At 52.7% G+C, this 21,560-nt stretch overlaps 1 protein-coding gene across 1 annotated transcript in view; it reads right to left on the bottom strand.

Annotated features, from left to right (window-relative positions):
• LOC119961413 (insulin-like growth factor 1 receptor) overlaps positions 1 to 15,558 on the bottom strand; it is a gene marked incomplete at its 5' end in the record, with an annotated part of 29,428 nt that extends 13,870 nt beyond the window's left edge. The window contains 7 exons of the mRNA XM_038788800.1: positions 3,635 to 3,745; positions 5,870 to 6,099; positions 7,376 to 7,443; positions 7,733 to 7,841; positions 9,918 to 10,080; positions 11,834 to 11,970; positions 15,243 to 15,558. Coding sequence (XP_038644728.1) covers positions 3,635 to 3,745; positions 5,870 to 6,099; positions 7,376 to 7,443; positions 7,733 to 7,841; positions 9,918 to 10,080; positions 11,834 to 11,970; positions 15,243 to 15,558 — 1,134 coding nt within the window. The remainder of the gene's footprint in view (positions 1 to 3,634; positions 3,746 to 5,869; positions 6,100 to 7,375; positions 7,444 to 7,732; positions 7,842 to 9,917; positions 10,081 to 11,833; positions 11,971 to 15,242) is intronic.
• Between the last annotated feature and the right edge of the window lie 6,002 nt (positions 15,559 to 21,560).

Below are 21,560 nucleotides of genomic sequence, written 5' to 3'. Positions count from 1 at the left end.
TCCTGGTAAATCTCCTCTGTACCCTTTCCAAAGCTTCCACATCCTTCCTATAATGAGGCGACCAGAACTGCACACAATACTCCAAATGCGGCCGCACCAGGGTTTTGTACAGCTGCAACGTGACCTCATGGCTCCGAAACTCAATCCCTCTACCAATAAAAGCTAACACACCGTACGCCTTCTTAACAACCCTCTCAACCTGGGTGGCATCTTTCAGGGATCTATGGACATGGACTCCGAGACTCGTCCACACTACCGAGAATCTTACCATTCACTGAGGAGGGTTTCCCGAGTTTGGAGGAGCTGGAGGAGGAGTTTGAGTTGCCGGGTAGAAATGGGTTCCAGCAAGTGCAAGACTGGAGGGGGGGGCGTCGGTGTGGTACAACCTGCAAGTGCGGGATTTGATCCGGAGGCAGGTCCCGAGCTTTCCTTGCCTCCCACTCAGGGGACTACAGGATAAGGCGTTGTCTAAAACTGGAGTTGGGGAGGGACTGGGAAATATTTTAGGAACTGCTGGAGGGGGGGAAGGGGTCCCAATCGGGGAGGCGGAGAGGAAGCGGGAGGACGAGTTGGGAGGGGAGTTGGAGGCCGGGTTATGGGAGAAGGCCCGGAGGAGAGTCAGTGCATCCTCGTCGTGTGCCAGTCTCAGCTTGATTCAGTTCAAGGTGGTGCACGGGGCTCGGATGACTGTGGGCCGGATGAGTAGGTTTTGTGAGGAGGCGGAGGACAGGTGTGGGCGGTGTGCGGGGGGGGGGGGGGGGGGGAAGGCCCGGCGAACCGTGTACGCGTGTTCTGGGCGTGCCCGTAGCTGAGGGGGATTTCGCCAGGGATTTTCGGATGTCGTGTCAGAGGTCCCGGGAGGGACGTGTGACTCCGAGTCCAGAAGGTGGCGATATTCGGAGAGTCGGAAGATCTGGGAGCTCAGTGGGGGGTGGGGAGAGGCCGACGTTTTGGCCTTCGCCTCCCTGGTGGCCCCGGAGACGGATTCCGCTGGGATGGAGGAACTCGGAGCCCCCCAAAGTCGGGGGTGTGGGTCAGAGACATGGCAGGGTTCTCAGGCGAGAGAAAAGTTCGCCATAAGGGGTTCGCTCAGAGGTGACGTCTTTAGGGGAAATTGATCGTCTGCCGGGGTGGGCGGGGGTGGGCGGGGGGTGGGGGGGAAGGGGGGTGGTGGACAGGGAGGGGGTGGGGGGGAGTCACGAATAAGGGTAGGGAATCTAATGTATGGGTGGTTCGGCTCGATGCTTGGGGGAGGGGGTGTTCGGTGTGTTATTGTGGGGTTTTTGTGTCTCCATTGGATCTCTTTGTTTAAATTGTTAAGATTATAAATGCCTCAATAAAATATTTTCTGAAAAACAAAATGACTGGAGCTCCCTCCCTCACAGCACGGTGGTTGGACCTACACCGCATGAACTGCACGAAGGCAGCTCGCACACCACCTTCTCGAGGGGGGCAGCTCGGGATTGGCAACAAGGCAAGGGGAATACAGGATAAACGGCAGGACCCTGGGAAGCCCCAAGGATCAGAGGGATCTTGCTGTGCATGTACACCGTCCCTTAAGGTAGCAGAGCAGGCGGATGCAGTGGGTAAGAAGGCCGATGGTATTCTTGCCTTTATTAGCCGAGGTTTAGAGTTTTCGAGCAGGAAGGTTATACTGGAACTGTGTAAAACGTTGGTTAGGCCACAACGAGAGTATTGTGGGCAGTTCTGAGGGTCAGTACTGAGGGAGCGCCACACTGTGGGAGGGTCAGTACTGAGGGAGCGCCGCACTGTGGGAGGGTCAGTGCTGAGGGAGTGCCGCACTGTCAGAGGGTCAGTACTGAGGGAGTGCTGCACTGTCAGAGGGTCAGTACTGAGGGAGTGCCGCACTGTCAGAGGGTCAGTACTGAGGGAGTGCCGCACTGTTGGAGGGTCAGTACTGAGGGAGTGCTGCACTGTCAGAGGGTCAGTACTGAGGGAGCGCCGCACTGTCAGAGGGTCAGTACTGAGGGAGTGCCACACTGTCAGAGGGTCAGTACTGAGGGAGTGCCGCACTGTCAGAGGGTCAGTACTGAGGGAGCGCTGCACTGTCAGAGGGTCAGTACTGAGGGAGCGCCGCACTGTCAGAAGGTCAGTACTGAGGGAGTGCCGCACTGTCAGAGGGTCAGTACTGAGGGAGTGCCGCACTGTGGAGGGTCAGTACTGAGGGAGTGCCGCACTGTGGAGGGTCAGTACTGAGGGAGCGCCGCACTGTCAGAGGGTCAGTACTGAGAGAGTGTTGCACTGTCACAGGGTCAGTACTGAGGGAGCGCCGCACTGTCAGAGGGTCAGTACTGAGGGAGTGCCGCACTGTGGGAGGGTCAGTACTGAGGGAGCGCCGCACTGTCAGAGGGTCAGTACTGAGGGAGCAGCGCACTGTGGGAGGGTCAGTACTGAGAGAGTGCTGCACTGTCAGAGGGTCAGTACTGAGGGAGTGCCGCACTGTCAGAGGGTCAGTACTGAGGGAGCTCCGCACTGTCAGAGGGTCAGTACTGAGGGAGTGCCGCACTTTCAGAGGGTCAGTACTGAGGGAGCGCCGTACTGTCAGAGGGTCAGTACTGAGGGAGTGCCGTACTGTCAGAGGGTCAGTACTGAGGGAGTGCCGCACTGTCAAAGGGTCAGTACTGAGGGAGTGCCGCACTGTGGGGGGGTCAGTACTGAGGGAGCGCCGCACTGTCAGAGTGTCAGTACTGAGGGAGTGCCGTACTGTCAGAGGGTCAGTACTGAGGGAGCGCTGCACTGTCAGAGGGTCAGTACTGAGGGAGCGCTGCACTGTCAGAGGGTCAGTACTGAGGGAGCGCCGCACTGTCAGAGGGTCAGTACTGAGGGAGTGCTGCACTGTCAGAGGGTCAGTACTGAGGGAGCGCCGCACTGTCAGAGGGTCAGTACTGAGGGAGTGCTGCACTGTCAGAGGGTCAGTACTGAGGGAGTGCTGCACTGTCAGAGGGTCAGTACTGAGGGAGTGCCGCACTGTCAGAGGGTCAGTACTGAGGCAGTGCCGTACTGTCAGAGGGTCAGTACTGAGGGAGTGCCGCACTGTCAGAGGGTCAGTACTGAGGGAGCGCCGCACTGTGGGAGGGTCAGTACTGAGGGAGTGCCGCACTGTCAGAGGGTCAGTACTGAGGGAGTGCCGCACTGTCAGAGGGTCAGTACTGAGGGAGGGCCGCACTATCAGAGGGTCAGTACTGAGGGAGCGCCGCACTGTCAGAGGGTCAGTACTGAGGGAGGGCCGCACTGTGGGAGGGTCAGTACTGAGGGAGTGCCGCACTGTGGGAGGGTCAGTACTGAGGGAGTGCCGCACAGTCAGAGGGTCAGTACTGAGGGAGCGCCGCACTGTGGGAGGGTCAGTACTGAGGGAGTGCCGCACTGTCGGAGGGTCAGTACTGAGGGAGTGCCGCACTGTGGGAGGGTCAGTACAGAGGGAGTGCTGCACTGTGGGACGGTCAGTACTGAGGCAGAACTCGATATGCGAGTTCTATCTGTATTACGCTGAAGCCGGGAATTATGGTCACAACCTTCCCTCGGAGGGTTTGGACTGCTGAAGCCTGTGCTGAACACATTACCATTTTGCCTCGGGACAGGAGTTATACTGCCAGATGTTTGATGGAGCAGGTACCTCAGAACCCAGGCGCAGCGAGCGAAGATGGCTCTTCAGATCTCCTCGAACCATAAGCTCCATGATGACCAGGGTGGGCTGTCCCTTGGAGACGACCCCGAGAAGGCGCACCTGTACGTAACGAGCAGAGAGGTCTTGTCAAGAATTGAACTTAACCGGTCCTGTGGACCTTCATTGACAACGCCCGCAACCTATCCCCGGAATCGTACCTAACCCGCACATTCCTCGACACTAAGGGGCAATTTAGCAAGGCACATCCACCTTAACCTGCACGCCTTTGGACTGTGGGAGGAAACCGGAGCACCCGGAGGAAACCCACGCACACACGGGGAGGGCGCGCAGACTCCGCACAGACAGTGACCCAAGCCGGGAATCGAACCCGGGACCCTGGAGCTGTGACACAGCAGAGCTAACCACTGTGCCACCGTGCCGCATGGCGGGTGTCTGTCGGCGCTGGGGTGTGAGTGAACTGCCCCCCCCCCCGCCCCACCATTCTGGGGGCGAGGGTCGAGCTCAGTGGGGGGAAATCGCCAGGCAGGTCTGCCTGGATGAGCGCGGCTCCCAACAACACTCGAGAAGCTCCACACCATCCAGGGCAAAGCAGCCCCGCTCGATCGACACGCTACCCACCGACATTCACTCCCTCCACCCCCCCCCATCCAGGGCAAAGCAGCCCCGCTCGATCGACACGCTAACCACCGACATTCACTCCCCCCACCCCCCCATCCAGGGCAAAGCAGCCCCGCTCGATCGACACGCTACCCACCGACATTCACCCCCTCCACCCCCCCCCCCCATCCAGGACAAAGCAGCCCCGCTCGATCGACACGCTAACCACCGACATTCACTCCCCCCCCCCCCCCCCATCCAGGGCAAAGCAGCCTCGCTTGATCGACACGCCAACCACCGACATTCACTCCCTCCACCCCCCCCCATCCAGGGCAAAGCAGCCCCGCTCGATCGACACGCTACCCACCGACATTCACTCCCTCCACCCCCCCCCCCATCCAGGGCAAAGCAGCCCCGCTCGATCGACGCGCTACCCACCGACATTCACTCCCCCCCCCCCCCCCATCCAGGGCAAAGCAGCCCCGCTCGATCGACACGCTACCCACCGACATTCACTCCCTCCACCCCCCCCCCCCCCCATCCAGGACAAAGCAGCCCCACTCGATCGACACGCCAGCCACCGACATTCACTCCCTCCACCCCCCCCCCCCCCCCCCCCCCCATCCAGGACAAAGCAGCCCCGCTCGATCGACACGCTACCCACCGACATTCACTCCCTCCGCCCCCTCCCATCCAGGGCAAAGCAGCCCCGCTCGATCGACACGCCAACCACCGACATTCACTCCCTCCACCCCCCCCCCATCCAGGACAAAGCAGCCCCGCTCGATCGACACGCTAACCACCGACATTCACTCCCTCCACCTGCCCCCCCATCCAGGACAAAGCAGCCCCGCTCGATCGACACGCTACCCCCGACATTCACTCCCTCCACCCCCCCCCCCCCCCCCCATCCAGGACAAAGCAGCCCCGCTCGATCGACACGCTACCCACCGACATTCACTCCCCCCTCCCCCCCCCCCCCATGCACAGCGTGTGCACCGTCTACAAGACGCCCCGCGGCCACTCGCCTTCGACAGCACCTTCCAAACCCGCCACCTCTACCATCTAGAAGGACGGGGGGGGGGGCAGCAGACACATGGGGAACACCCCCCCCCCCCCCCAAGTTCCCCCTCCGAGCCGCTCGCCATCCCGACTCGGGAATATATCGGCCGTTCCTTCACTGTGGGCGGGGGTCGGAATCCCGGAACTCAGTCCCTAACAGCACGGTGGGTATACCTACGCCACACAGCGGGTTCAAGATGGCGGCTCCCCCACCCCCCCCCCCACCTTCTCGATGGGGGGGGGCAATTGGAATGGGGAATAAAGGCCAGGCCATACCCCACATCCCGAGAGTGATTAATAAATCAGTGAGCTGGGATGGTGCTGACTGCAAAGTGGGTTGTTGGGAGTAAATGGGAACACGTTCATCACGTTGGTGCTCCCCAACCCAGACTCAAGATGGCTAGACAGGCGGCAACGCCAGCCGGCAGACGTCCACCTGGGCGTCTGGACAGGGAGCGACCAGCCTTGAGGTTTGGCAGAAACGCTCCTCGCCTCCCCCCTCCCCCCGACCCCTGGGAATACCCCCCCCCCCCCCCCACGCCCCCAAACCTCGGCTCCCGTTACCACGTGGTAGCAGTCGAAGGCTTTCATCACCGACGCCTCCTTCAGGAACTCGATGCGCTCGCGCCGGCTGGCCGACTCGTTCACCGTCTTCAACGCCACCCGGGTCTGCGCCTCGTCTTTCACCACCAGCTTGGCGATCCCCTCGTAGACCATCCCGAAGGAGCCCTGGCCCAGCTCCCCGATGACGGTGATGGTCTCCCTGGGGACCTCCCACTCGTCGGCGACGTACACTGCGGAGGGGGGGGGGGGGGGGGGAAGCAGGGCGGCGAAGGGGGCGAGAGGGGTTAGAACGTCAGGTGAACCGACTTGACAGAGAATCCGTGGCCATTCGGCCCATCAAATCTGCCCCGCCATCGCATCCGATCACGGTTGATCTAGGTGGGGGTCTCCCAGGGGGGCCCACCCGGGTTAAACGCGCTCGACACGGGACACTGTTTCATATCCGTTCACTAAGGCTCCCCAATTGATGCACTATCAGTTACGCAAAGACGAGTGTCGAATATAATCGAGGCTTTATTACACGGAGATGTGTGACCACCTGCAGCAGCTGACAAAATGGCTGCTGTCCGGGGAGCACACATATTTATACTCCGCCTACTGGGCGGAGCCATCAGGCAGGGATCTACCGCTGTACCTGTAGTACAGGGGCCTTACCGTAAAGCACATATATCAACATTCTATATATACATCAGGGGTGACTACCACACCCAATACCTTTGATCAACTGAAGCGTAACATAGAACATAGAACAGTACAGGCCCTTCGGCCCTCGATGTTGTGCCGAGCAATGATCACCCTACTCAAACCCACGTATCCACCCTATACCCGTAACCCAACAACCACCCCCCCCCCCCAACCTTACTTTTTAGGACACTACGGGCAATTTAGCATGGCCAATCCACCTAACCCGCACATCTTTGGACTGTGGGAGGAAACCGGAGCACCCGGAGGAAACCCACGCACACACACGGGGGAGGACGTGCAGACTCCGCACAGACAGTGATCCCAAGCCGGGAACCGAACCTGGGACCCTGGAGCTGTGAAGCATTGATGCTAACCACCATGCTACCCTTGATTTTATGTTCGATTCTTCTCGCGAGGAAGAATATCTTTCCATCCGCCTTCGCCGTGTCACCCGTATACTCTTCATAATCGTCTTAAACCCCCTCGATTAGATTCCCCCACCCCACCCCCCCCTCCACCTCAGCTTCCGCACTCGAGGGATCGCACCCTCGTCTGTGACCCCTCTCCCTCGGGATTTAACCCTTTCAGCAGGAAGAGGGAGTCTCTCCCGTCCCCGTCCCCCCCCCCCGTTGCCTTCACCTCAGCCGTCAGTTCCCTCTCCGTCTTCAACGCGCGTAGTATCCCCACTGCGCACGGGGGGGCGGCCATTCGGCCCATCGAGCCTGCACGGGGGGGGGGTGTAGCACGGGCTGGAGGGGCCGAATGTATGTGTGTGCCTGTGCCGCCCCCTACGCAGCGCACAGCTCCCGCCACCTCACTTACTGTCCGCCGGGTTGAAGTATTCAGGGTTCACTGACATGTAGAGGGTGCCGTTGAGGAAGCCGTTGATCCTGTGGGGAGAATGGAAAGGTTCAGGCGAGGAAGGATCCCAAAAACTGGCTGCATTTAGGTAGCACATTTGATGCCGTCACGCCGGGAGGGGGGGGGGGGGGGGGGGGAGACGCTGAGCGAATGTTCCCCCCCACCCAGGCCCCCCGTGGGAGAGTCCAGGACCGATGGCGGACGGGACGAGATCTCCGGGTACCCCCGGCCTGGAGCTGGGGGGTAGACAGGACGAGGGGAGTAGGCAGGACGTTCGCTGGGGGGGGGGCTCCCGTGGCGGGAGAGGAAGCCGCTCACCTCTTCTTGTTGTAGACGTACACGAAAACGCCGAGCAGCAGAATGAACAGGAGGACCACCACGGACATCATGGACAGCACCATCAGGAAACCCTCGTACTTCTGCTCAGCTGTCGAGAGAACAGAGGGTCAGAGAGGCTGGCCCAGACAGCAAACACAGGCAAATAACCACCACACATACCCCACCTTCCCCCCCTGACATCTAACCTCAATGCAGCCTCCACAGTACATAACCGGGAACATCGCTGTTATCCCACGCTCAGTTATACAGGTAACACTCTCTCTCTCTCACGCACTGTCCCTCAGACTCTCAGTTATAACACTCTCTCTCTCTCTCACACACTGTCCCTCAGTATCAGTCTCTCAGTTATAACACTCTCTCTCACACACTGTCCCTCAGTATCAGACTCTCAGTTATAACACTCTCTCTCTCTCACGCACTGTCCCTCAGACTCTCAGTTATAACACTCTCTCTCTCTCACGCACTGTCCCTCAGACTCTCAGTTATAACTCTCTCTCTCTCACACACTGTCCCTCAGTATCAGACTCTCAGTTATAACACTCTCTCTCTCTCACGCACTGTCCCTCAGACTCTCAGTTATAACACTCTCTCTCTCTCACGCACTGTCCCTCAGACTCTCAGTTATAACACTCTCTCTCTCTCTCACACACTGTCCCTCAGTATCAGTCTCTCAGTTATAACACTCTCTCTCACACACTGTCCCTCAGTATCAGACTCTCAGTTATAACACTCTCTCTCACACACACTGTCCCTCAGACTCTCAGTTATAACACTCTCTCTCACACACACACTGTCCCTCAGACTCTCAGTTATAACACTCTCTCTCTCACACACTGTCCCTCAGTATCAGACTCTCAGTTATAACACTCTCTCTCTCACACACACTGTCCCTCAGACTCTCAGTTATAACACTCTCTCTCTCTCTCACACACTGTCCCTCAGTATCAGACTCTCAGTTATAACACTCTCTCTCTCTCACACTGTCCCTCAGTATCAGACTCTCAGTTATAACACTCTCTCTCTCACACACTGTCCCTCAGACTCTCAGTTATAACACTCTCTCTCTCTCACACACTGTCCCTCAGTATCAGACTCTCAGTTATAACACTCTCTCTTACACACACTGTCCCTCAGTATCAGACTCTCAGTTATAACACTCTCTCTCACACACACTGTCCCTCAGTATCAGACTCTCAGTTATAACACTCTCTCTCACACACACTGTCCCTCAGTATCAGACTCTCAGTTATAACACTCTCTCTCTCTCACACACTGTCCCACAGTATCAGACTCTCAGTTACAACACTCTCTCACACACACTGTCCCTCAGTATCAGACTCTGTTATAACACTCTCTCTCTCACACACACTGTCCCTCAGTATCAGACTCTCAGTTATAACACTCTCTCTCTCACACACAGTCCCTCAGTATCAGACTCTCAGTTATAACACTCTCTCTCTCTCACACACTGTCCCTCAGACTCTCAGTTATAACACTCTCTCTCACACACACTGTCCCTCAGTATCAGACTCTCAGTTATAACACTCTCTCTCTCTCACACACACTGTCCCTCAGTATCAGACTCTCAGTTATAACACTCTCTCTCACACACACTGTCCCTCAGTATCAGACTCTCAGTTATAACACTCTCTCTCACACACACTGTCCCTCAGTATCAGACTCTCAGTTATAACACACTCTCTCTCACACACACTGTCCCTCAGTATCAGACTCTCAGTTATAACACTCTCTCTCTCTCACACACTGTCCCTCAGACTCTCAGTTATAACACTCTCTCTCACACACACTGTCCCTCAGTATCAGACTCTCAGTTATAACACTCTCTCTCTCTCACACACACTGTCCCTCAGTATCAGACTCTCAGTTATAACACTCTCTCTCACACACACTGTCCCTCAGTATCAGTCTCTCAGTTATAACACTCTCTCTCTCACACACACTGTCCCTCAGTATCAGACTCTCAGTTATAACACTCTCTCTCTCACACACACTGTCCCTCAGACTCTCAGTTATAACACTCTCTCTCTCAAACACTGTCCCTCAGTATCAGACTCTCAGTTATAACACTCTCTCTCTCACACACACTGTCCCTCAGTTTACGCTCTGTGATGTCCCTGGGAGGTTTGAGGCTGTTTGAACTCACGTGGCGTGTTGGGAATGTGGAATGAGATGGGATTTGTCCAGGACCCGTTGCCAGCCAGTGAGGTGGTGTGTACCGTCGCTGTGTAGTTCCCGGGTTGTAACCGACGGATCATCGCTCCTCCGTATTTTTCGTAAATGTGCCTGGGGACACACTCGTGGAACTCCTGGGAATGTGTCAATGACAGGGATGGTCAGAACCTCGCACCCCCGGCGACAGCCCCCAGTTAAAATCCTTATGAAAACCAACAGCAATGTATATAGCAGGGGTGGGCAAACTATGGTATTTCTGCGGCCCACCAAGTCATTAAAAAAAAAAAAAAAAATTTTTTTAAACAATTTTTAAAAAAAAAAATTTTTTTTAAGGTTAATGGGGGGGGGGGGTCTGTTGGGTTACTTACTGGTATAGGGTGGATACGTTGACTTGAGTAGGGTGATCATTGCTCGGCACAACGTCGAGGGCCGAAGGGCCTGTTCTGTGCTGTACTGTTCTATGTTCTATATGAGGCGCCCAGAATCATAACCGGGTGAAGTAATTATTTTACTTAATATACTATGCGGCCCTTTGTGCATTGTGAATTTCTGAATGTGGCCCTTGCACGGAAAAGTTTGCCCACCCCTGGTATATAGTTTTGAAAATGCCAATAAAAATATTTTTTTTTAAAAAATCGTGTGTCACCAAACTCCATTTTGGAACCCAATTCGCCCCCCCCCCCCCCCCCCCCCCCCAAGTAACCGGACGGGATAGGGGAGACAGTTGGGCAACGAGCGGGGTTTTATGGAACGAACTGGAGGAGGATGAGAGAGAGAGGTGGAGGGGTTTCAGGAGGGAATTCCGGAGCTCAGCCCCCCACGCCCCCCCCCCCCCCCCCACCCCGCCCCAGGAGGCAGAAGGCACGGCCGCCAATGGAGGCCGGGGTTGGAGGAGCGCAGAGATCTCGGAGGGTTGTAGGGAGCTGGAGGAGGTTACAGAGATAGGGAGGGGGTGTAGGGACTGGAGGAGGTTACAGAGATAGGGAGGGGGCGTAGGGGCTGGAGAAGGTTACAGAGATAGGGAGGGGGTATAGGGGGCTGGAGGAGGTTACAGAAATAGGGAGGAGGGTGTAGGGGCTGGAGGAGGTTACAGAGATAGGGAGGGGGTGTAGGAGCTGGAGGAGATTACAGAGATAGGGTGGGGGTGTAGGGAGCTGGAGGAGGTTGCAGAGATAGGGAGGGGGGTGTAGGGGCTGGAGGAGGTTACAGAGATAGGGTGGGGGTGTAGGGAGCTGGAGGAGGTTACAGAGATAGGCAGGGGGTGTAGGGGCTGGAGGAGGTTACAGAGATAGGGAGGGGGTGTAGGGGCTGGAGGAGGTTACAGAGATAGGGAGGGGGTGTAGGGGCTGGAGGAGGTTACAGAGATAGGGAGGGGGTGTAGGGGCTGGAGGAGGTTACAGAGATAGGGAGGGGGTGTAGGGGCTGGAGGAGGTTACAGAGATAGGGAGGGGGTGTAGGGGCTGGAGGAGGTTACAGAGATAGGGAGGGGGTGTAGGGAGCTGGAGGAGGTTACAGAGATAGGGAGGGGGTGTAGGGACTGGAGGAGGTTACAGAGATAGGGAGGGGGTGTAGGGGCTGGAGGAGGTTACAGAGATAGGGAGGGGGTTGTAGGGGCTGGAGGAGGTTACAGAGATAGGGAGGGGTGTAGGGGCTGGAGGAGGTTACAGAGATAGGGAGGGGGTGTAGGGGCTGGAGGAGGTTACAGAGATAGGGAGGGGGTGTAGGGGCTGGAGGAGGTTACAGAGATAGGGAGGGGGTGTAGGGAGCTGGAGGAGGTTACAGAGATAGGGAGGGGGTGTAGGGGCTGGAGGAGGTTACAGAGATAGGGAGGGGGTGTAGGGGGCTGGAGGAGGTTACAGAGATAGGGAGGGGGTGTAGGAGTCTCACCTCGTTGTCTCGACCATACTTGACCTCGTATTTGAGGATGAGTCCGTTGGGGTTGGCAGGCATTGGCCATTTGAGGAGGATTGTGTTGTGGTTGACGAGCTCCCAGGTGACGTTCCCGGTGATATCGTCAGCATGTGCTGGGGAGGAATCACAGACGGGAAGAGAGGTCAGACTGAGCCACTCATCGTGGAGGAAAACATCCCTCAATGTCCCCATCTCCCGATCAGAGCTTCCTGGCTGGACCGCGAATGTGGGATCGTTGGAACTATCATTACCATTGGGTGTCAACTCCGAGCATTCCAACTAGCCACTCTCCCGCTTCCCAAACCTTATTCTCCAGGAACATCCAGATCACGAACACCAAAACCAGACCCATTCACCCATCACCCCCTCCCCCTCGTGCTCACTGACTTACACCCCCTCCCTATCTCTGTAACCTCCTCCAGCCCCTACACCCCCTCCCTATCTCTGTAACCTCCTCCAGCCCCTACACCCCCTCCCTATCTCTGTAACCTCCTCCAGCCCCTACACCCCCTCCCTATCTCTGTAACCTCCTCCAGCCCCTACACCCCCTCCCTATCTCTGTAACCTCCTCCAGCCCCTACACCCCCTCCCTATCTCTGTAACCTCATCCAGCCCCTACACCCCGTCCCTATCTCTGTAACCTCCTCCAACCCCTACACCCCCTCCCTGTCTCTGTAACCTCCCCCAGCCCCTACACCCCCCTTATCTCTGTAATCTCCTCCAGCCCCTACACCACCCTCCCTATCTCTGCAACCTCCTCCAGTCCCTACACCCCCTCCCTATCTCTGTAACCTCCTCCAGCCCCTACACCCCCCTCCCTATCTCTGTAACCTCCTCCAGCCCCTACACCCCCTCCCTATCTCTGTAACCTCCTCCAGCCCCTACACCCCCTCCCTATCTCTGTAACCTTCCCCAGCCCCTATACCCCCTCCCTATCTCTGTAACCTCCTCCAGCCCGTACACCCCCTCCCTATCTCTGTAACCTCCTCCAGCCCCTACACCCCCTCCCTATCTCTGTAACCCCCTCCTGCCCCTACACCCCTCCCTATCTCTGTAACCTCCTCCAGCCCCTACACCCCCCTCCCTATCTCTGTAACCTCCTCCAGCCCCTACACCCCCTCCCTATCTCTGTAACCTCCTCCAGCCCCTACACCCCCTCCCTATCTCTGTAACCTCCTCCAGCCCCTACACCCCCTCCCTATCTCTGTAACCTCCTCCAGCCCCTACACCCCCCTCCCTATCTCTGTAACCTCCTCCAGCCCCTACACCCCCTCCCTATCTCTGTAACCTCCTCCAGCCCCTACACCCCCTCCCTATCTCTGTAACCTCCTCCAGCCCCTACACCCCCCTCCCTATCTCTGTAACCTCCTCCAGCCCCTACACCCCCTCCCTATCTCTGTAACCTCCTCCAGCCCCTACACCCCCTCCCTATCTCTGTAACCTCCTCCAGCCCCTACACCCCCTCCCTATCTCTGTAATCCCCTCCAGCCCCTACACCCCCTCCCTATCATGTATTCCCTCCCTGAACCTCTCCGCCTCTCTTCCCCCTCCCTCTCTCACTCCCTCCCTTTCGTTAAGTTGTCCCTCAAAACCGACCTCGTCGGCCGTGACCCTTCCTCTCCACTCCGTGATCGCCCCTTTCTGGGGCTACAGCCTGGTGGATAATGGCTCCTCGCGTCCCCCCCTGCCATCTCGTACGGTGGTAAAGGTGGCACGTAGACGTTAGGTTGCGTGTAATTCTCAATTTACTGCCGCCTTGTGCGAAGATGAGGGGAGCGGGCACAGGAACGTGGGGGTCACATCGGCCTTTGCCCGAAACTGATTGGACGACACAGAGAGAAAGAGAGAGAGAGACAGAGTTCACCCCCTTTGCATTGCAATTGACGAATAGTGTTCAATTCTGGTCGCCACACTACCAGAAGGATGTGGAGGCTTTGGAGAGGGTGCAGAAGAGATTTACCAGGATGTTGCCCGGTATGGAGGGCATTAGCTACGAGGGGCGGCTGAATAAACTCGGTTTGTTCTCACTGGAACGTCGGAGGTTGAGGAGCGACCTGATAGAGGTCTACAAAATTATGAGGGGCATAGACAGAGTGGATCGTCAGAGGCTTTTCCCCAGGGTAGAGGGGTCAATTACTAGGGGGCTTAGGTTTAAGGTGCGGGGGCAAGGTTTAGAGGAGATACGAGGCAAGTTTTGTACACAGAGGGTGCCTGGAACTCGCTGCCGGAGGAGGTGGTGGAAGCAGGGACGGTAGTGACGTTTAAGGGGCATCTTGACAAATACATGAATAGGATGGGAATAGAGGGATACGGACCCCGGAAGTGTAGATTTTAGTTTAGACGGGCAGCATGGTCGGCACGGGCTTGGAGGGCCGAAGGGCCTGTTCCTGTGCTGTACGTTTCTTGATGAACGGGCATCGCTAGACAATCGCCAGGCGGGAATGTTGCCTTCCAGTCGGGGAACACTTCAGCAGTCAAGGGCATTCAGCCTCTGATCTCCGGGTAAGCGTTCTCCAAGGCAGCCTTCAGGACGCATGACAACGCAGAATCGCCGAGCAGAAACTTATAGCCAAGTTCCGCACACATGAGTACGGCCTCAACCGGGACCTGGGATTCATGTCGCATTACATTCACCCCCCACCATCTGGCCTGGGCTTGTGAAATCCTACCAACTGTCCTGGCTTGAGACAATTCACACCTCTTTAACCTGGGGTTACCCCTATCTCTGGATCTGTAAAGACTTGATTACCTGCAAAGGCTCCCATTCAAAGCATCGTCTGGCATCTTTGACTTTGTCTATATTTATGTTTCTGGAACATACCTCTCCATTCACCTGAGGAAGGAGCAGTGCTCCGAAAGCTCGTGTTTGAAACAAACCTGTTGGACTTTAACCTGGTGTTGGAAGACGTTTAACTGTGCTCACCCCAGACCAACGCCGGCATCTCCACATCATGGCCGGGTTTCTCCGACCCCCCCCCCCGCCGGGTCGGAGAATCGCCGGAGGGGGGGGGGGGGGGGGGCGTGAATCTCACCCCCGCCGGCTGCCGAATTCTCGGGTGCCGGGGATTTGTCGGGGGCGGGAATCGCGCCAACTCGCGCGGACCGGCGGAGGCCCCATTGGCGCCGGTTGGCATGGTGCCAAGTCCGCGCCGGCTGGCGGGGCGCAAACCACTCCGGCGCCGGCCTAGCCCCTTCGGGGGCTGAGGATTCCGCACCTTCGGGGTGGGCCGACGCCGGAGCGATTCGCGCCCGGACCCCCCCGCCCCGTCCTTCTTCGTCCTTTGGATGGTGCGTGGTGAGCGAGGGCGTCTGGAACTCCCACCCCGGGCGGGGAGCCGGGCAAGGCTTCGGGCTCGAAGGAGGGATGGGATTGGCGGTCACTCACCCTCTGGCATGGTGCGGGCGAAGGCGAGGGTGGCGGCACTGCAGCCCACCTTCTGGGCGGCGTGGTTGCAGACGTGGATGTTGAGGCGATACTCGGTGAAGTGGCGGAGGTTGGAGATGACGATGCTCTCCTTGTTCAGAACCTTGTCGTCAAAGTCGGGGTAGTCCACGTGCGACGCCCCCTCGGACGCCGAGCGGTTGCCGCCGGTCAGGTTAAGGCCCAGCTCGGACAGCGAGGAGTTGGCCAACGGCGCGGTCTCGGCGAACAGTCCCTCGGCGTCCCTGCGTTCCCACGGCGACCTGCGAACAGCAGACGACCACAAGGGTTATGACGTTCGACCGGCAACTCACCGTGGCGTAGCGCGGCCGCAGAGACAGACAGGCATGGACACGGTCAATTACCCTGGTGACCTACCGCACCTTGGCTACCGCAATCGATTTGACATAGCAACGCTGCATTCCCTTACCATCCTCACTGACTGTTTGTTGCAGTGCTGTTTAAATAGACTCTGTAGACTGTTTGCTGCAGTGTGCTGTTTAAATAGACTCTGTAGACTGTTTGCTGTAGTGTGCTGTTTAAAAAGACACTGTAGACTGTTTGCTGCAGTGTGCTGTTTAAATAGACTCTGTAGACTGTTTGCTGCAGTGTGCTGTTTAAATAGACTCTGTAGACTGTTTGCTGCAGTGCTGTTTAAATAGACTCTGTAGACTGTTTGCTGCAGTGTGCTGTTTAAATAGACTCTGTAGACTGTTTGCTGCAGTGTGCTGTTTAAATAGACTCTGTAGACTGTTTGCTGCAGTGCTGTTTAAATAGACTCTGTAGACTGTTTGCTGCAGTGTGCTGTTTAAATAGACACTGTAGACTGTTTGCTGCAGTGCTGTTTAAATAGACTCTGTAGACTGTTTGTTGCAGTGCTGTTTAAATAGACTCTGTAGACTGTTTGCTGCAGTGCTGTTTAAATAGACTCTGTAGACTGTTTGCTGTAGTGCTGTTTAAATAGACACTGTAGACTGTTTGCTGCAGTGCTGTTTAAATAGACTCTGTAGACTGTTTTCTGTAGTGCTGTTTAAATAGACACTGTAGACTGTTTGCTGCAGTGCTGTTTAAATAGACTCTGTAGACTGTTTGTTGCAGTGCTGTTTAAATAGACTCTGTAGACTGTTTGCTGCAGTGTGCTGTTTAAATAGATTCTGTAGACTGTTTGCTGCAGTGCTGTTTAAATAGACTCTGTAGACTGTTTGTTGCAGTGCTGTTTAAATAGACTCTGTAGACTGTTTGCTGCAGTGTGCTGTTTAAATAGACTCTGTAGACTGTTTGCTGCAGTGCTGTTTAAATAGACTCTGTAGACTGTTTGCTGCAGTGCTGTTTAAATAGACTCTGTAGACTGTTTGCTGCAGTGCTGTTTAAATATACTCTGTAGACTGTTTGCTGCAGTGCTGTTTAAATAGACTCTGTAGACTGTTTGCTGCAGTGCTGTTTAAATAGACTCTGTAGACTGTTTGCTGCAGTGCTGTTTAAATAGACTCTGTAGACTGTTTGCTGCAGTGTGCTGTTTAAATAGACTCTGTAGACTGTTTGCTGCAGTGTGCTGTTTAAATAGACTCTGTAGACTGTTTGCTGCAGTGCTGTTTAAATAGACTCTGTAGACTGTTTGCTGCAGTGCTGTTTAAATAGACTCTGTAGACTGTTTGCTGCAGTGCTGTTTAAATAGATTCTGTAGACTATTTGCTGCAGTGCTGTTTAAATAGATTCTGTAGACTGTTTGCTGCAGTGTGCTGTTTAAATAGACTCTGTAGACTGTTTGCTGTAGTGCTGTTTAAATAGACTCTGTAGACTGTTTGCTGCAGTGCTGTTTAAATAGACTCTGTAGACTGTTTGCTGTAGTGCTGTTTAAATAGACTCTGTAGACTGTTTGCTGCAGTGTGCTGTTTAAATAGATTCTGTAGACTGTTTGCTGCAGTGCTGTTTAAATAGACTCTGTAGACTGTTTGCTGCAGTGTGCTGTTTAAATAGACTATGTAGACTGTTTTCTGCAGTGTGCTGTTTAAATAGACTCTGTAGATTGTTTGCTGTAGTGCTGTTTAAATAGACACTGTAGACTGTTTGCTGTAGTGTGCTGTTTAAATAGACTCTGTAGACTGTTTGCTGTAGTGCTGTTTAAATAGACTCTGTAGACTGTTTTCTGCAGTGTGCTGTTTAAATAGACTCTGTAGACTGTTTGCTGCAGTGCTGTTTAAATAGACTCTGTAGACGGTTTGCTGCAGTGCTGTTTAAATAGACTCTGTAGACGGTTTGCTGCAGTGCTATTTAAATAGACTCTGTAGACTGTTTGCTGCAGTGTGCTGTTTAAATAGACTCTGTAGACTGTTTGCTGTAGTGTGCTGTTTAAATAGACTCTGTAGACTGTTTGCTGCAGTGTGCTGTTTAAATAGACTCTGTAGACTGTTTGCTGTAGTGTGCTGTTTAAATAGACACTGTAGACTGTTTGCTGTAGTGCTGTTTAAATAGACTCTGTAGACTGTTTGCTGCAGTGTGTAGTTTAAATAGACTCTGTAGACTGTTTGCTGCAGTGTGCTGTTTAAATAGACTCTGTAGACTGTTTGCTGCAGTGTGTAGTTTAAATAGACTCTGTAGACTGTTTGCTGCAGTGCTGTTTAAATAGACTCTGTAGACTGTTTGCTGCAGTGTGTAGTTTAAATAGACTCTGTAGACTGTTTGCTGCAGTGCTGTTTAAATAGATTCTGTAGACTGTTTGCTGCAGTGTGCTGTTTAAATAGACTCTGTAGACTGTTTGCTGCAGTGTGCTGTTTAAATAGATTCTGTAGACTGTTTGCTGCAGTGCTGTTTAAATGACTCTGTAGACTGTTTGCTGCAGTGTGCTGTTTAAATAGACTCTGTAGACTGTTTGCTGCAGTGTGCAGTTTAAATAGATTCTGTAGACTGTTTGCTGCAGTGTGCTGTTTAAATAGACTCTGTAGACTGTTTGCTGTAGTGTGCTGTTTAAATAGACTCTGTAGACTATTTGCTGCAGTGCTGTTTAAATAGACTCTGTAGACTGTTTGCTGCAGTGTGCAGTTTAAATTGATTCTGTAGACTGTTTGCTGCAGTGTGCTATTTAAATATACTCTGTAGAATGTTTGCTGCAGTGTTCTGTTTAAATAGACTCTGTAGACTGTTTGCTGCAGTGTTGTTTAAATAGACTCTGTAGACTGTTTGCTGTAGTGCTGTTTAAATAGACTCTGTAGACTGTTTGTTGCAGTGCTGTTTAAATAGACTCTGTAGACTGTTTGCTGCAGTGTGCTGTTTAAATAGACACTGTAGACTGTTTGCTGCAGTGTGCTGTTTAAATAGACTCTGTAGACTGTTTGTTGTAGTGCTGTTTAAATAGACTCTGTAGACTGTTTGCTGCAGTGTGCTGTTTAAATAGACTCTGTAGACTGTTTGCTGCAGTGTGCTGTTTAAATAGACTCTGTAGACTGTTTGCTGCAGTGCTGTTTAAATAGACTCTGTAGACTGTTTGCTGCAATGCTGTTTAAATAGACTCTGTAGACTGTTTGCTGCAGTGTGCTGTTTAAATAGACTCTGTAGACTGTTTGCTGCAGTGTGCTGTTTAAATAGACTCTGTAGACTGTTTGCTGCAGTGCTGTTTAAATAGACTCTGTAGACTGTTTGCTGCAGTGTGCTGTTTAAATAGACACTAGACTGTTTGCTGCAGTGCTGTTTAAATAGACTCTGTAGACTGTTTGTTGCAGTGCTGTTTAAATAGACTCTGTAGACTGTTTGCTGCAGTGCTGTTTAAATAGACTCTGTAGACTGTTTTCTGTAGTGCTGTTTAAATAGACACTGTAGACTGTTTGCTGCAGTGCTGTTTAAATAGACTCTGTAGACTGTTTGTTGCAGTGCTGTTTAAATAGACTCTGTAGACTGTTTGCTGCAGTGTGCTGTTTAAATAGATTCTGTAGACTGTTTGCTGCAGTGCTGTTTAAATAGACTCTGTAGACTGTTTGCTGCAGTGCTGTTTAAATAGACTCTGTAGACTGTTTGCTGCAGTGTGCTGTTTAAATAGACTCTGTAGACTGTTTGCTGCAGTGCTGTTTAAATAGACTCTGTAGACTGTTTGCTGCAGTGCTGTTTAAATAGACTCTGTAGACTGTTTGCTGCAGTGCTGTTTAAATATACTCTGTAGACTGTTTGCTGCAGTGCTGTTTAAATAGACTCTGTAGACTGTTTGCTGCAGTGCTGTTTAAATAGACTCTGTAGACTGTTTGCTGCAGTGCTGTTTAAATAGACTCTGTAGACTGTTTGCTGCAGTGTGCTGTTTAAATAGACTCTGTAGACTGTTTGCTGCAGTGTGCTGTTTAAATAGACTCTGTAGACTGTTTGCTGCAGTGCTGTTTAAATAGACTCTGTAGACTGTTTGCTGCAGTGCTGTTTAAATAGACTCTGTAGACTGTTTGCTGCAGTGCTGTTTAAATAGACTCTGTAGACTGTTTGCTGCAGTGCTGTTTAAATAGATTCTGTAGACTGTTTGCTGCAGTGTGCTGTTTAAATAGACTCTGTAGACTGTTTGCTGTAGTGCTGTTTAAATAGACTCTGTAGACTGTTTGCTGCAGTGCTGTTTAAATAGACTCTGTAGACTGTTTGCTGCAGTGCTGTTTAAATAGACTCTGTAGACTGTTTGCTGCAGTGTGCTGTTTAAATAGATTCTGTAGACTGTTTGCTGCAGTGCTGTTTAAATAGACTCTGTAGACTGTTTGCTGCAGTGTGCTGTTTAAATAGACTATGTAGACTGTTTTCTGCAGTGTGCTGTTTAAATAGACTCTGTAGATTGTTTGCTGTAGTGCTGTTTAAATAGACACTGTAGACTGTTTGCTGTAGTGTGCTGTTTAAATAGACTCTGTAGACTGTTTGCTGTAGTGCTGTTTAAATAGACTCTGTAGACTGTTTTCTGCAGTGTGCTGTTTAAATAGACTCTGTAGACTGTTTGCTGCAGTGCTGTTTAAATAGACTCTGTAGACGGTTTGCTGCAGTGCTGTTTAAATAGACTCTGTAGACGGTTTGCTGCAGTGCTATTTAAATAGACTCTGTAGACTGTTTGCTGCAGTGTGCTGTTTAAATAGACTCTGTAGACTGTTTGCTGTAGTGTGCTGTTTAAATAGACTCTGTAGACTGTTTGCTGCAGTGTGCTGTTTAAATAGACTCTGTAGACTGTTTGCTGTAGTGTGCTGTTTAAATAGACTCTGTAGACTGTTTGCTGTAGTGCTGTTTAAATAGACTCTGTAGACTGTTTGCTGCAGTGTGTAGTTTAAAATAGACTCTGTAGACTGTTTGCTGCAGTGTGCTGTTTAAATAGACTCTGTAGACTGTTTGCTGCAGTGTGTAGTTTAAATAGACTCTGTAGACTGTTTGCTGCAGTGCTGTTTAAATAGACTCTGTAGACTGTTTGCTGCAGTGTGTAGTTTAAATAGACTCTGTAGACTGTTTGCTGCAGTGCTGTTTAAATAGATTCTGTAGACTGTTTGCTGCAGTGTGCTGTTTAAATAGACTCTGTAGACTGTTTGCTGCAGTGTGCTGTTTAAATAGATTCTGTAGACTGTTTGCTGCAGTGCTGTTTAAATGACTCTGTAGACTGTTTGCTGCAGTGTGCTGTTTAAATAGACTCTGTAGACTGTTTGCTGCAGTGTGCAGTTTAAATAGATTCTGTAGACTGTTTGCTGCAGTGTGCTGTTTAAATAGACTCTGTAGACTGTTTGCTGTAGTGTGCTGTTTAAATAGACTCTGTAGACTATTTGCTGCAGTGCTGTTTAAATAGACTCTGTAGACTGTTTGCTGCAGTGTGCAGTTTAAATTGATTCTGTAGACTGTTTGCTGCAGTGTGCTATTTAAATATACTCTGTAGAATGTTTGCTGCAGTGTTCTGTTTAAATAGACTCTGTAGACTGTTTGCTGCAGTGTTGTTTAAATAGACTCTGTAGACTGTTTGCTGTAGTGCTGTTTAAATAGACTCTGTAGACTGTTTGTTGCAGTGCTGTTTAAATAGACTCTGTAGACTGTTTGCTGCAGTGCTGTTTAAATAGACTCTGTAGACTGTTTGCTGCAGTGCTGTTTAAATAGACTCTGTAGAATGTTTGCTGCAGTGTGCTGTTTAAATAGACTCTGTAGAATGTTTGCTGCAGTGTGCTGTTTAAATAGACTCTGTAGAATGTTTGCTGCAGTGTTCTGTTTAAATAGACTCTGTAGACTGTTTGCTGCAGTGTGCTGTTTAAATAGACTCTGTAGACTGTTTGTTGCAGTGCTGTTTAAATAGACTCTGTAGAC

This window comes from Scyliorhinus canicula, unplaced genomic scaffold, assembly GCF_902713615.1.
Source record: "Scyliorhinus canicula unplaced genomic scaffold, sScyCan1.1, whole genome shotgun sequence".
In the NCBI taxonomy this organism is placed as follows: domain Eukaryota; kingdom Metazoa; phylum Chordata; class Chondrichthyes; order Carcharhiniformes; family Scyliorhinidae; genus Scyliorhinus; species Scyliorhinus canicula.
Note: the sequence above shows the minus strand (reverse complement) of the source record. Positions and strands in the feature narration are given on the sequence as shown.